At 37.7% G+C, this 14,806-nt stretch overlaps 3 protein-coding genes across 5 annotated transcripts; 1 reads left to right on the forward strand and 2 right to left on the reverse strand.

Moving 5' to 3' along the window:
• Nucleotides 1–4,790: 4,790 nt before the first annotated feature.
• On the reverse strand, nt 4,791–5,554 carry LOC135644581 (auxin-responsive protein SAUR76-like). The gene has a single exon (XM_065162283.1). The coding sequence runs from the start codon at nt 5,389–5,391 to the stop codon at nt 4,969–4,971; it is 423 nt and encodes a 140-aa protein (XP_065018355.1). The 5' UTR covers nt 5,392–5,554; the 3' UTR covers nt 4,791–4,968.
• Nucleotides 5,555–7,559: 2,005 nt separating this feature from the next.
• LOC103995187 (18.6 kDa class III heat shock protein) lies at nt 7,560–8,308 on the forward strand. The gene is made up of 2 exons (XM_009415722.3): nt 7,560–7,876; nt 7,957–8,308. Exons 1-2 carry the CDS (start codon nt 7,625–7,627, stop codon nt 8,215–8,217), a joined length of 513 nt encoding a protein of 170 aa, XP_009413997.2. The 5' UTR covers nt 7,560–7,624; the 3' UTR covers nt 8,218–8,308.
• Nucleotides 8,309–9,356: 1,048 nt separating this feature from the next.
• Nucleotides 9,357–12,666, reverse strand: LOC103995186 (ethylene-responsive transcription factor 1-like). Of its 3 annotated transcripts, none has more exons than XM_009415721.3 (3): nt 12,293–12,666; nt 9,732–10,603; nt 9,357–9,627 (listed from the first exon to the last, which is right to left on the reverse strand). In XM_009415721.3, the coding sequence occupies exons 1-2, from the start codon at nt 12,549–12,551 to the stop codon at nt 9,777–9,779; spliced, it is 1,086 nt and encodes a 361-aa protein (XP_009413996.1). In that variant the 5' UTR covers nt 12,552–12,666; the 3' UTR covers nt 9,357–9,627; nt 9,732–9,776. The 3 variants fall into 3 exon arrangements, with proteins under 3 accessions (XP_009413996.1, XP_009413995.1, XP_009413994.1); XM_009415720.3 differs by having other exon boundaries at nt 9,732–10,639; nt 12,293–12,665; XM_009415719.3 differs by having other exon boundaries at nt 9,732–10,642; nt 12,293–12,665.
• Between the last annotated feature and the right edge of the window lie 2,140 nt (nt 12,667–14,806).

Consider the following 14,806-nt stretch of genomic DNA (forward strand, 5'->3'; position numbering starts at 1 on the left):
AATGGTTGATGATATCTCATTGTCAGACAGTGATTTCATCGTCCCAATGGTGTACTTGGTCCTTAGACTTTGAGAGACACCAAAAATGTTCTGTATGAGTACTCCACTCTTTGATATCAGACTTATAGGTCTGAAAGTTCCAAATCTAATATAGTTAGTTATCGGGAGTGACAAACAACCTTACGGGGGCTATTGAGTATCGATAGAGGATCATCCACTCTTGATGTCATGAGAGGAATATCTTATATGTTCTTGCTCAAACAAATCCCTAGCTAGGGTCATTCGGATTTAGAGAGAAAGAATTCTATAGAAGAATCCGATTATAGCGAGACTCAAGAAAAAATCATATGGACTTGATAACACCATGCCCGGTATACAATCTTTGAGATATTAGATGGATGATAGATTATATATATACGATAACTAAGGACAGATATGTTCAAAAGATTGGATTCCCCTGTATTGTCTAGGGACTGCGGCGTAGTGGCTTAATACGTCCGCAATCAATAAGTCGAGTGATTCACTCAACTAGAAAGAGTTCTAACAGGTATGACTCATTGCCAGCTTAATATTTAGCATAGAGGGTCATACACATATTGTAGGTGTTGCGACAAGTAGAGGTTCGAATATGAGATATCCGTCGGAGCCTTTATCTTATTGGATATCAAATAAGCCCCTGAATTATTGGATCATATGAATGAGATCCAATAAGAGCAAATGAGAGATTCTTGGATAGAGATCCACTAATATAAGAGACTTGGGTAGTTGGATTGAGATCTAATACTCAATAAGGTAGGATCCATTAGAGTTAAGTTGATAGGGGGCATTTATAAACATGAGAGAACTACAAGGTGTCATAGGCTAAGGCTTCTTGGTTGCCACCTCCTATTCTCCTCTCCCCTTCTCCTTCTTAGATAGCAAGTGTAGAGATTTAGACAGTGATTCGAGGAGCATCTTCATAGCCCTTACCGTGTGGATCCCCGCTAGAGAGGAGGACGTTTGACCTCATTCATCCTCTCCCACAGATATATGGGAATTCAGGGATATATGATCTCCTTATGTAACATAATCTCCCTAGTATACATAATTTTTAATTTTACGAGTTTTTACGCATCAATCTTCGAACATTTTTTGAAAATATGATATTTTATTTTATGTTCTTCCGCTGTGTATGTGATATCGCATATAGATTTTTCCACAGAAGACAACATGTTTAAAGGAGTAAGCGATATACCAGGGATAAGACGATGAGCCAAAGATTCATATGAAGGGTCGTAAGATATGAAGTCATGATAAAGACTTCGATGTTGTACTTGTTGAAGTTGTTGAGTTAAAATTAAAGTGTTTAATGTCAATTTGAGTCAATTTCGAGCTAATTTTGAGCCTCGGCTTGTAGCAACCTTTGGGCTAAGGTTTGGGTCAAAATTGGGCCGGTTAGAAAGCTAGATGAGTGGCTTATATGAAGCATGGGTCGAAATTTTGAGTTAGTTGACAACATAAAACTATTATACTATTGCTGATAATACCATTTAAGACAATGATGGTAACACCTAAGGTAGTGATGGTATTGCTCAAAATTTAAATTTTACGATGGTAGTACCATCGAAGTCTAGATTTATGACTCATGTCAAAAGCTGTGGTAGTACCATCTATATCTCGAAATTTTAATGATTTAAAATTTTGACTCTGTATTTGAAGTCTTTTGGGGTCTATAAATATCTCATTTAGACTTAGTTGATAAAACATTCATTTTAAGATAGTAAAATATTATAAGCTCTTATTTTTTTATCATGATTTGAGTCTCATTCTCCTCCTTTTGAATTTGGTTATAATACTAAGTTGTAGGATGTGCAAGATCTTTTATAAAAAACTGATGTAAGGGTTATCTCCCAAGTTTGAAAAAGAATAAAGTTGTAAAAAAGATAGTCGATCTTCACTCGTTAAAAAGAAGATCAATTGCGAAAGTGGTAATCTCAAGGGAAGAGAAATTAGAAATAGATGTAGGTGGGAAAACAAAACTACTATAAATTGGTTTGCCTCATTTTATTTATCTTTTATTTATGATTTAGTATTATTATTTTTACTCGTAACTCTAACTTGATTAATTGAGTTTTTGAAACATATTATTTTCTCAATCGAATTTTAAAATTGATTAAAAATATTATAACACTAATTATTAAGGGTTTATATTTTAAGGCTTCTAAAGAGAGCTATCCTGTAGGACTTCTAGAGTTATCTTCTAAGACTTTTAGAGTAGGTAAAAGAAAATAGATAAATTCTTTAGAGTTTACGTGAGAGGATATATAAGAGGATTTGAATTCACATGATGAAGAATTTGATTTTTCTCCATGGATGCAGATAAGGAGTTATCAAACTATATTAATGTTACATCAACTTTTTAATATATTATTGATTATTAATATCTAAATAATTTTTATTTTAAAATTCTCCCCTCCTCCTCTCTAAGCGATATAAATGCTAAGAGATCCGATATCAAAGATTCAATAAAGATGAGCGACATTGAAAGAGCATGAAGTAAAAATATTTTCTTTTTAGAAGGCATAAAAGTGGATAAAATACTCACTAAAGAAGTTATTATTTGAATTAATAAGTATTTAAAGATTTTTGGAACTAGTGTCAAAGAATCCTAATATAAGAAGTCCTTGTGAAATAAGAAGATATTATAAATTATGATTTAATTCTTTTATAAATATCTTTTGTATTTTTAGATTTTGATGAGAATATAAGTAAGATACGAGGAATGTTTAAGTATTCCTGAGTTATTCTATAGAGCCTCTAGAGCCTCTTTATTCTTTCGGGCCTTAAAAGAAAGTTATCTTTAGGATTCTTAAAAAGGTAAAAAAAATTTATAAATTCTTTAGAATTTATGTTAGAAGGCATATAAAGAGATTTGAACTGAAGGGTGTTGTAATTTACCGAATTATATTAATCTTATATTGATTTTCTAGTATATTCTCGATTATTATTCTTCGAATATATATTTTTTATTTTAGAATTCTCCTCTCCTTCCTTGTGACCATACCATTCCTACCCTTGTTATTGTTGATGCCGTTGTTCACCATCCATGGCTCCGCTACACTGCCCATTGCTTCCATGCCTTTGTGCTGCAGCTACCATTGCCACTACTGCTGTAGCTTATCGTCACCTTCGTTGTCATTTTAGTTGCTTGAAGCCGCTGCTGGGCCTTGCATCATTGGCCGTGGCCAATCGCCGAATGTCTTCCATCCGACATCGTCCGTGAGCAACAAGGCTTGCGTTGAGCCACCGGTGCAGTACCACCCAACGTCGCTGGTGCCGCTACCCATGCGCCGCTGTCCCTCGATGTTGCATCCCCAACTTTGACCTCGTTCGGCGCCACATTTGCAGTTTCATCCACGGCCTCCACCATCACCCGCGTGTCATATCTCTATGATGACTGTCGCGATATTCCAAGTCTGCCTCGTCGGTCCCAACATTCTAAGTTCATCTCATCTTCCAAATAAAAACAACCCAAAGTCTGATGGATGTCGAGGATGCTTGTGACTTCTCAAGCAATCGACATTATCTCTTCCATCCGTACTCCCTAAACAAAACTATTTTCTCTCATTTGATGCGTCATAATAAGGTAATTCATACGCGACGCAGCCTCGATGGCCAATACATCCCTCGACGCTCGGTGCTCCTGACGTGGCCTTCCTGCCCAATGCGTCTCTCGATGATCGGCATGTCGTCGGCAATGAGTCCCCTCACACTCGATGTGCCATAATCAAGCGGACAATCGATGTGACCGTCGTGTTTCCGTGGGTAACTCGTACAGAACACCCTAACAGGATTTTCGTGGCCAAAACATCTAGCGATACTCGAGCGAAAGCTTTGAAGACGCTCTTCGATGGATTTTTCATACAGGTTGTAGTCATCTGAGTTCCTGAAGACACACATTGCACTCCGGCATAAACAAGACTTCCTAAAGTATAATGGAGGGCATATGATACGATTGATACTTCGAATCAATCAAGACCCAACAGATAGAGCCGAGCAGCACAAAAATAAACATCGAGCTCATTGTGTTTGAACAATGATTTGTAGAATTCTTGGGGCCGAGACCATACTCACTCTCTCGTGGATTTATCCATTAGGACAACAAAGATCTGATCAGGGCCATAGGAGGGATTTGGGAGCCCCCACGAGGGATCTTTGTCCTGTTTTATTTACCAGAAAACCCAAAGAATCATGAAGCATACCATGTGCTCCTCAGACACCCACTGCGTGCACCGTCAAACCATGTGCTCTCTCTCTCTCTCTCTCTCTCTGTCTGGCTTCCTTTTGGATGCTCAGGACCTGCATCTGCAACATTGCATGCATGGCGATCTGCAGTGCATTCGCTTGCCCGACTTCTTAAGCTTCTTTTTGATGCATAGGTCGTGTGGATATCAAGGAAAACAAGCCAAAGATTTTGGTCCCATGATGACGGGATTATTTAGAAAAGATCGTGTTTCTCCATCTAGTAGAATTGGTTGCAGTGCAAAGAAGAAAAAGGCACAAGATGGAGCAACAATGGCTAACCTAACCCTCAAGGAGGACAGCATAAAGTGGCAACAATGTCCGGTCTTTTCCTAAGCAAACCAACAACCTAAGTAGGAATGTGTTCATGATGTTTAGTCTCGTAGTTCTTTTCCTTGTGGTCGAGCCCACTTCCGGCATCAGTGCAATGCCAGCCCTTAAAAGTGATCTCACAGCTAATAGTATATATGCGTTTTGTTCTTTTCTGATAAAGATGAGGTCTCGAGTACTGATCATGAAGTCTCCTGTGGATTCATCGTCTGTTCTTGGTCGAGCAAGAAGCTTACAAATCTGAGATTGATAAGCACACAAACAGGAACAGATTGCGCTAAGATGTCAGAATTATTCTGTTAAGGCGATTGGGAGATGAACAAGATCTGATAATTTAGCTTTGAATCTAATGTGTCTTCAGCAGGAGTAGAAGTCCACCAGCTCGTCCAGTGAGTCCGGCGGGGGGTCGGCGTTCTCCAGCATCCACAGCAGGTGGTCGAAGAGCACCACCTCACAGCCCACCACCGTCCCGGCGCCGGTGCTGCCGCCAACTGACCCTCCGGTCCTCGCGACCAGAACGCGGAAGAGCGGGTGGTCGACGAGGTCGGACCTGACGAGGTACCGCCGCCGGGTCTTGCCGACGTACACCGCGTGGAGCCCGGGCGGGACTGCGTCTCCGTTGAACGACGCCGACCGCCACGCCTCGTCCTCCTGCGGCCTCGACGACTGGCCGCCGCAGCCTCTCCCCCCGGCCGCGGAGCTCGTGATCCTGCTCGATGAATGCCAACGCTTTATCATGCATCTCAGCTTGCCTAGCTTCCCATTGCCGCTCTTCGCCATTAACCCAAATCTCCAAGTGTCTGTCTACGAGAGAGAGAGAGAGAGAGAGAGAGAGGCGTTGGGTGGAGGTTTAATAGGATGGGTGTGAGACTTTAAAGCAGTGAGGAGGAGGAGGAGGAAGAATGAGGAGCCCACCGGAGGCCACCAATGGCGCAGACACCACCTTCCAGACGACAAGAAGTGAATGAACCAACTGGGAATAATGGAGCCTCATCTCAACAACATACCTACACGACACAAATCCTTATCCTTCTTGCTGTCATTATTGAAGTCTTGAATCCGTAAAACAAATTATACCACTAACAATAAATACTTGTCATTGCAGATAACATATCATCACGATATCTAAGAACAACTCTCATCCCAGCAAAGGGTGCAATGTTCCTGTCAACTCCATCTCTTCCTACCAAACAAAGGTTTTTGAGGCACAGAGTGTTCGAAATCTAACACAACATCACACAACTCGTGAAACCTGTACGGTGTTTGATCTGTGGATCGACACCTGACACTTGACGGACATGAACAAGTAAATGAAAGAAATAAGAGTACTGTTATCATCTAACTTTGAGCTGATTCAGACAACAGAAAATAACATTTCTTTTTGGAGCAGTCACATTAATTTAATGCAAAGGGGGGGAGTTGTAGACACATGAGTTTGTCAACTTGTGGGATTTGATTCTATCAAGTGCTTAATTAAACATGATGGTAGAAGGCAGGCCTTTTTTTTTTTGCTAATCAATAAATAAAAGAATAAGGTGATTTTCCTAGAAAATACCCATATTTTGGGTATTTCTCAATTGGTATTCTCATTTTAGTTTTTTTGTCTCTAATTATATTTTTTTGACCCATTATAGTATTTTTTACTTATTATAGTGTTTTGATCGTCATAATAAAAATACTATAAAATTTAATTAAAAATATTATAAATAAGTTAAATAGAATCAAAATACACTAGAAACCACTTCATATATCATCAAATAGGTATTTATAATAGTTAAAATTAATATCATAAAAAAAAAAATAGTCATCACAATAAAAACATTGTAAAGCCTACTTGAAACTACTGAAAATTATCTAAATGAATTTTTAATCTCAACCGAACCAACTATAAACCTAAAAAATATGATATCATAATGGTTTATGATTAATGACAATCGAAAATACATAATATAATATCACTTACAGTGTTTTTTAATAGTGTTTACAGTATTTTTAATGTCTTAATAAAAATACTATAAATATTATTAAAAATATTATAAATGAGCCAAATAAAAATATTTTAACCATCTAAAATTGGTAAAAGAAAAAGGCAAAAAAATGACAAAAAAATTTGAAGGGGTATTTTGAATATTATTTGAAAATAGATAAGGAGATTGTAAATCGAGATTACTATTTGCAATCTCCTTTTTGTTATTTATATTCTCATGTCAAGAACTTTGAATATTTCTAAGTTATATCTTTTAAATAGATGTATATATTGTCAATTTATAATTTAATTCTAATAAAAAGATTTTAATCTTTATCTAGAAACCTCTTTTCTTTCTTTTTTTATTCATCATTTTCTTCTCCTCCTTTTAATCGTAAAATGATAAAAAAAAAAATAGATGATGAAATGGAATGAACTAAATATCAAAAAGAAGGAGATGAGAAATAATTTTTAATATTATTATTATTATTTAATATTTTTAAAATTATATACATTCTATAATAATCTAAAAGATAATATATTCTAGATAATTATATTAACTCAAAAGATATCATATTCTAAATCTAGTGTAAACTATTTAGTAAGTTATGTGAACAATAGGGAGAGTCCATAATAATAAGATGCATATGACGACTATAAAAAATATATATATAAATAAATAAATTATGAATAGAAAAAAAAACTCTAAATAGTAAACTCTAAAAACAAAAAGGGGTACCAATCGTTAAATACAAAGAATATAAATATTTGTTTAGACAATCATCAAAAAATAATATCATAATCTTTACCTTATTTTTATTTTCAAGAAAAATGATAAAAGAAAATTTGAGAAGCGCAGATAAAGGCCAAAATATAAGGCCCAGTCCCTTCCAGATTCTTCTGGATCATCCACCGGTGCAGGACACCTCATCACCTCTGGAACCTTCCTCTTCCCTCTTTTTATTACGGATCGGCACTTCTTCCCTGTCCTACAAGGACTAGCATCGAACAGGAAGCGCTCGTAGGCACGCACGCAGAGGAAGAAGGATGAGCCTGACGGCCGACTCTGCACTCTTCGACTCGGCGGTACGCCACCTGTTCCACCTCCCGGAGACGCTGGAGAAGCTCGGCTTCCCAGCCTCGGCCGTGCGGCCGCACGACGCACACCGCGGCAACGGCCGCGGCCGCAACGGGGAGGAGGGGGTGGGCCTCCGAAGCGCACCCGTGGACATACTCGAGAGCCACAAGGAATACACCTTCGTCATCGACGTCCCCGGCCTGTCCAAGTCCGACATCCAAGTACGTATTCTTCTACTCGTCCGCCACGATTTGATCCTGCTGCGGGGTGGCGATTTCGCTGACGACGCGCGTGGGTGCAGGTGACCCTGGAGGACGAGAAGATTCTGGTGATCAAGAGCAGCGGGAAGAGGAAGAGGAACGACGGGGAGGAGGAAGGGTGCCGGTACCTGCTGCTGGAGAGGAGCGCGCCCGTCAAGTTTTTAAGGAAATTCCGGCTGCCGGAAGACGCCAGCTCCTCGGGCATCACAGCCAAGTGCGAGAACGGTGTGCTCACCGTCGTCGTGGGGAAGATTCCGCCGCCCGAGCCCAAGACGAGAACCGTGGAGGTGAACATAGCTTGAACGTCGGGTTGTCCCGACACTCGTACGACTTCTAAGCGCTTCGGAGATGTAGAAAGTTGACTTCTTGCAATGTTAGATTCCTGTTTTCGAAGATTCGCATTCCTAAAAAGCCCTAATTTTGACTCCGAAAAAGGACATGCAAATCTAGGATGGGCCAATTAAACTGGGTTTGTGGGCTAATAACGGCCGGCCCAATTTACACCCGTTAATTAAGGCCCGTTTCCCATGAGGTGAAGTAGAAACATCTAAATTAAAAGAAAAGAAAAATGGTTGTAAATCTAATTAGCTTAACTCTTCAATTGTCAGGGCTTTTTAAGCCCCATAGATACTTGCTGATCTCTACAAGTGCAGTAGGGGAAATTGGAAACATTGTTTCCTTGTTATGAACCCTAACTCTCTTCTTCTATCATGTTATTCTTTGTTCTCAAGGACAAATGATCTGAAAGAGCTTTTTTATGTATCTTATACACAGGGAAGAGCTGTAGATGAGCTATATTTGGTGTGATACTGAAGATTATCTCTCAGCTTTGCCTTATCCAATAATAGGCATGAATGCAACTTTGCATCACATATTATTGGAGAGATGAATAGTGGATTGTCTGCCTTGGAGAGTGCACATATAACCCTAAAGGAAACATTAATGTGCCTCTTGACCTCATATTTGTAATTTTTTTTAATGTGTTTTGAATGATTAAAGCATAGCCACATCTAATAGTTTAAAAAAATAAAAATAAAATATTAAATGATATACAAAGTTATGTTTAATAAGTAATAAGTGCCTATTACTATATCTCAATTCAGATCTAACACTCAACATTATACAAGCACTTCAAATGCTAAACAATCCATGTATATTTAGTTGAACAAAGACAAAACAAAGCTTTATGAATTGCTAACTTTCTACCTCAGCTCCATATAGTTTGCAAGAAGTGAAAATTATTTAGACAGAAGCAACAGAGAGACTATGATGGATTTTAGCAGATATAACTATATGTTCTAACAAAAATTCAGTTTTCTAAAAGAAAAGGATAAGGTAAAAGCTTAAATGCCTAACAGATTTCAGCTCCCCAACAGCCTATGGTATGCAAGCTCAATCCATAAGAACAAAAACCCAACATAGCAAAATAGCAACAAGAGTCTTGAAGGATGTACTGTTTAACTTCAAAAGAAGGATGTCCAAGCATCTCCAAGAGCAACAATGACAAACATAGATATAAAGCAGTATTTGTTCCATTTTCCACATAGCCACCAGACAAGTAAGCATAACCAAGTCTCAGTGTTTAACAGGAACATTTAGGAGGCAACATAACATAAGATATTTAGCGCCGGGGACAATAGAATTAACCAAAGTTCCGACCAGTGATCATATATAGCATAACTGGATCTCTGTATCGTCGTCAGCGTTGATTCCTGGAACGAAAACAAAAAAGGGACAGCTGCTTTCAAAGAAGAGAAAAACGAGATATATACGAAATGAATAGCTTAAACATTTTGTACTCCTGTAAGACACTTACGCTTGCATCCCGTTTACAGAACCAGTTGTGAGAAGATGTGGTTCCTCAGTAATCACTGCCTGTGATTGGAAACAGGTCATCAAAGCTCCAGAGATCCACACCGTTCATATCCTGAGTCACATCATTACCGAGAAGGCTCTCAATAGATTCATCGGAGCCCCCCTCCTGATAAGGTACTTGCAGAAATTTCAAGTATGATTCAAAATCAGCTAGCTCCTGGGAAATATTAGCAGCAGAGTTCTCAGCAGGCACCATTTCTCCAGCATTGTTTCGCAATTTCTTCGGCTGGGGACCTTCAAAGTATGCTGATTCTTCAGATTCAGTCATGGTTGGAGTAAGAATCGATGTGATCTCAGGAGTTTTAGCCTCGCCTTCCCTGCCATATTCAGAACAATCAAAAGAGTTGCTTCCCTGGTCAGAGTACAGGTTAATTGCAGGTCCATCAGTAGGTGGAGATGGTTTCATCCCAGAGAAGGAACATGTGTTTATGGATTGCTTGATGGGTCCCTTATCATCGATGAAATCAAAAGCAGAGTAGAAATCTTGATCTGGTTCATTCAGGTAATTTGTAAATTGGCTGAAGTTAAGCTTCTCTGATGGGTTCAGTTTAGGTGCTTTGGCTACATTTGATTTGAGGGGGCGCTTTTGTACAATTGGTGGTGCCTCATCAGGGAAGTTCACTTTGGCTTTCTTGCCACGGATACGACGGGCCTCTGTATCATAGGCTCTTGCAGCTTCTTCAGCAGTGTTGAAAGTTCCAAGCCAGACGCGAACCCCCTTACGAGGATCTCTAATTTCAGCTGCCCATTTTCCCCAAGGACGCTGCCGGATTCCCCTGTATTGATTCTTTCTCTTCCTTTTAGTAGACCTAGCTGCAGGTCCATTGAATTCTACAGATTTCAGAGTGACTGCTGCAGCATAATAGAATACAGATAACAAATTAGTGCAACAATATTTTGGACGAAAATTTAGACCACTTGGCCCCATGAGGATTGGGTGATGACCCGAATTATCTTATCATCTTAAAATCTAATGAAGAATATGAAATCACAGCAGAAATACCAAATTAAGAGAATTAAGTAGAAAACATTGGGATGAAGGACTAACAAAGGATCATAAGTTTCACAAGGACTTTTTAAGGACACTTCTTCATCTTCTTAACCTATTGACGGATATGAGCTTTTAAGGATCATAAAACCGTAACCAAATAGCCTAAAACATCGATCAAGCAAAGAATGACTAATTCTCACCTTTGGTTTTCCAGTTTTCCTAGAACAAAATTATAATTATCCAAGTTTTGTCCAGGTGAAACTCATAGTTCTTGATTATCAATAATGCATCCAGGACAATAGTAGCAAAATGCAGGATTAAGAAGAGTGAATTAACTAGTTGGAAACCAGAAGAACGCTCAATGAACGAAGGTTTAAGGAGAGGCATCTCCATGTAACCTAGGCAGTCAATTGGTAAGAACGAACATTTATTTTATCCATAACAGCAAAAACCATTTCTACGAGATTGCAAGTAAACATGTTTTTCCTCAGATCAAACAAATCATGAGTCTCTTACAGGCCTCAAGTACAAATAGATCAAATTGACATATGTTTAAAGTACAACTTAAAGCAGAATCCCACAAGCTTAATTCTCATTTTTTTCACATAAGAAGTTACTGAATCCATGAACATCCACGACACATGATTCCGCTGATCTCTTAAAAATCACATAAAGTTCACAACATAATTCGAGGCAGAAAAGCAGGATTCAGAGTTCTTATACTGAATACCAGCTATTAATTTATGGAAACCTTGACGATCACCAACCTTTTTTTATGAGTGATAACATTTGTGAAACACAATGTTTTAGCATTGAATGATCAGCAATATTTGCATGGCCTTAATGGATGATTCAGTCTGCCGATTACTTGAAAAATAACAACCAAATTTACTTCACTAGAATTTGCAATGGAAAATAGAAGCAAAACTGGAAGCCCATTAACTATGCTGCTAGCAATCATTAACGAAGTCATATACAACTACTAATTATAGCAATGAACTTCACTGTATAGAAAGAATACGACGAAGAACGCAGACCACAATACTGAAAGATAATTACATATGTACATTCATACAATATTCTTCCCCGTGGAAAAATAAGAGAAAATTGGAACAATTAAAACAATTGTTGTCTCCAAAAAAGAAGGAAAAAAATATCTTTACTGTTCAAAAATGATTCTCAAATCTGAAGTCACGATCGGAAGAAAAAAAAAAAAAAAGATAAATGGAGACGAGGTGAAAAATCCGATCTTGGCTTATGAAGCTTCCAAAATGTAGAGTAGGATCGAATAGAAGCATACCCTTCAAATCTCAATACAGTATGATCGATAAACAAGAGAGAAAGAATATATTTCTGATGGGATCTAACAAAGAAAAATCAAATCATAGATATAATGGAGAAATTAGAACATGGGAAAATCGTCAAATCCTAGTATCATTCTCCGACAAGAACAAGCAAAAAGAATCAATTTTTCATCAACGTAGCGTACAAAAATCCCAGAGCAAGGATACCTTTGGAGGCGAAAGCGAGCGGCTTATCCTCCACCTCGTCCTCCACTTCGGAATCCATGGACTCGTAGTCGAATTCCAGGAAGTCGGCCTCGAAATCATCCTCGGTCACCTCCACAGCCCGGCGATTGCCGCTCCTCCTCTTCTTCTTCGCCCCACTGGCTCCCCCCTTCTTCAGATCCGGCCACAGGTAGTCCGCGGTGACCCGCCGCGCCGACCTCGTTGCCGGAATGAGGTCGGAAATTATCGCTCCTCCGCACATCTTCGATCCTCACACTCCCCTCGACTCTTCTACCCTTTTTCGACGACGCACTCCAAAAAAGGAGCTCCTTTTTTAGAACAACAGGGAGACCAGTAGCAGCCAAACCTTCTTCTAAGAGTGGAAGAGAGAGAGAGAAAGATTATATAGTATTAAATTATTTGGAATTAATGACTAAAAACAAGGAAGAAGTATAAAATAGAAATAGAAATTATCAACCATGAAAACAAGTTAAAAATACAGTATAATACATGAGTAGGTGAGACCAAAATTCCCAATACATAAGCATATTATGATGGCCAAATATAATATTTCATGGAGAAAGCTTGAGAAGATCACTGTCATGCCATCATTGTGAGAATAATACATTTTATAATGGCTATAGGATGTTATTTGGTGTCAACTAAAGGCTATTTTCTTATAAAAAATCTCATTTAGAGAAAAATCTAAATTACACATTTTTAAAAGAAAATTGTCTTTAAAACACTATAATAAGGGAAATGATATGATTTATTATAACCTAAAATTGCTAAATTTGGACTAATAATTAAGTTAGTAGTGTGGTGAGGAGTTTCATACTACAACTAATGAGATGGTATTGATTCTGACTCAATAAATAAATGATCATATTTAGTTAATAAATCCCTAAGAATAAATGATCAAGAATTTTCACTTTAGCCAAAACAATTCTCCTATTAGGGTTCCATAATTCTGCATTAAAATTAATTTTTGATTTTTTTGTTGATTACTATTTAAAGGCATTTATTCAAATCCCATTTCATATATACATATATATATGTATATACCATTCAAAAATGTTAAATTAACAATTAATTGGATTATCAAAAAGATATAAACAAATATAAAGATGTATGATGATGTAGTAAATTTACTTATGATGATTGAAAGATATATATATATATATATATAAAATATAATATAATAAAAATATCAGATAGGTTAGCTTGTAAAAAAATTTATTGATGATGGTAAGTTTGTTGTTAATCAAATTTCATCTTCAGCATCTATATTAAAAATCTAATAAGATAAATATGTTTGAAATATCTTAAAAAAATCTTCAGCAGGTGAGGTGAAAAGAGTAAAATAGGACTCCCAGAAAAGACAAGCAAATGATGCAAATTGATGGTGGAATCATCATAAACCAAACCTTACACCATCTTCTCATCACCATGTCAACATCTTTTCTCACACAAGCTAAAGTTGGAGTGAAAACCACCCATCCCCATCCCCATCCCATCTCTAAGGATATTTTTATTAAAATATAAAGTTATTTGACCTCTCCTTTACTTGGCATATAATAAATATTATATATATATATGTATATTTGCAAATTGAAGAGTGCTTGTTTAAAGTTTCTCCAAGTTGGAAGCATTAGACACCACAACCTCTCTCTCTCTCTCTCTCCTTTTTAACAAACCTACCCATGAGAACATGCCTGTCAGTGAAGTAAAGAGAGATGTTAGGTGTGAGGAAAAGAATAGAGAGAGATAGAGGAGCCATGTTGGTATTGGGTGCCCCTGAGCTGAGACTGCAGCAGCAGCAACACTGTCAATTAATTGAAGGAAGCTGCCCCTCAGTGATGAGGATGATGATTGATCAGCTCACACAATAAATTGCAAGTGCAAGTTGGTAATGGTGTTTCAGAAGCTAATTGGACAGGTCTTTGGTTGACCTACTGATTCCCACTGCTCTTCCAATCCTTACAAGACCCATTTCTCTGTGAGCTCTTGTGGTTGTTTTTTTTCTCTCTCCAAGTGCATTGTGCTCATGGTCTCAGCCTCATGCAAATGGGTCTCTGATGTCTCTATTATCTACTCTCTTTGGACAATGCATGGGTTGTTTCCTCCAGAACATGAGGCATTCCCTCCTGCTGAAATTTTTTTCAGGTTCTTGTTCTGAATGATATTTTACTTTCAAGTTTCTGCTACAAACAATGAACTCAGAGGATGAGAAGATCTGATTGAGAGGGCTCCAAATTTACTGATACATTGCCTCTTGATAGCATAGTTATTAGAAATCTAATCAATCTAAGTCTAGATAATTTTATCATTAGATCATATATTTAATATTTTTAAAAATAGTTAAAGAGATTGTCGGAATTCGATATTAATTTGGAACTATCCAGTTTCTTTTCATTTCATCTTTATATCGTGATGTCATTGATTGATTTATCCTCGTTCACTCAGTTATCTCGAGACTTATAAAATTATATTAGGACAATTTCATCCATCCAAAAC

This window comes from Musa acuminata, chromosome BXJ3-8 (assembly GCF_036884655.1).
Source record: "Musa acuminata AAA Group cultivar baxijiao chromosome BXJ3-8, Cavendish_Baxijiao_AAA, whole genome shotgun sequence".
Lineage (NCBI taxonomy): Eukaryota > Viridiplantae > Streptophyta > Magnoliopsida > Zingiberales > Musaceae > Musa > Musa acuminata.

Excerpts from the sequence above, each read along its gene's own strand:
- LOC135644581 (XM_065162283.1), bottom strand. The coding sequence starts at position 5,391 with ATGGCGAAGAGCGGCAATGGGAAGCTAGGCAAGCTGAGATGCATGATA.
- LOC103995187 (XM_009415722.3), top strand. The coding sequence starts at position 7,625 with ATGAGCCTGACGGCCGACTCTGCACTCTTCGACTCGGCGGTACGCCAC. Across the intron at positions 7,877-7,956 it reads TGTCCAAGTCCGACATCCAA|GTGACCCTGGAGGACGAGAA; the intron begins GTACGTATTCTT and ends GCGTGGGTGCAG.
- LOC103995186 (XM_009415719.3), bottom strand. The coding sequence starts at position 12,551 with ATGTGCGGAGGAGCGATAATTTCCGACCTCATTCCGGCAACGAGGTCG. Across the intron at positions 10,643-12,292 it reads GCTCGCTTTCGCCTCCAAAG|CAGTCACTCTGAAATCTGTA; the intron begins GTATCCTTGCTC and ends ATTATGCTGCAG.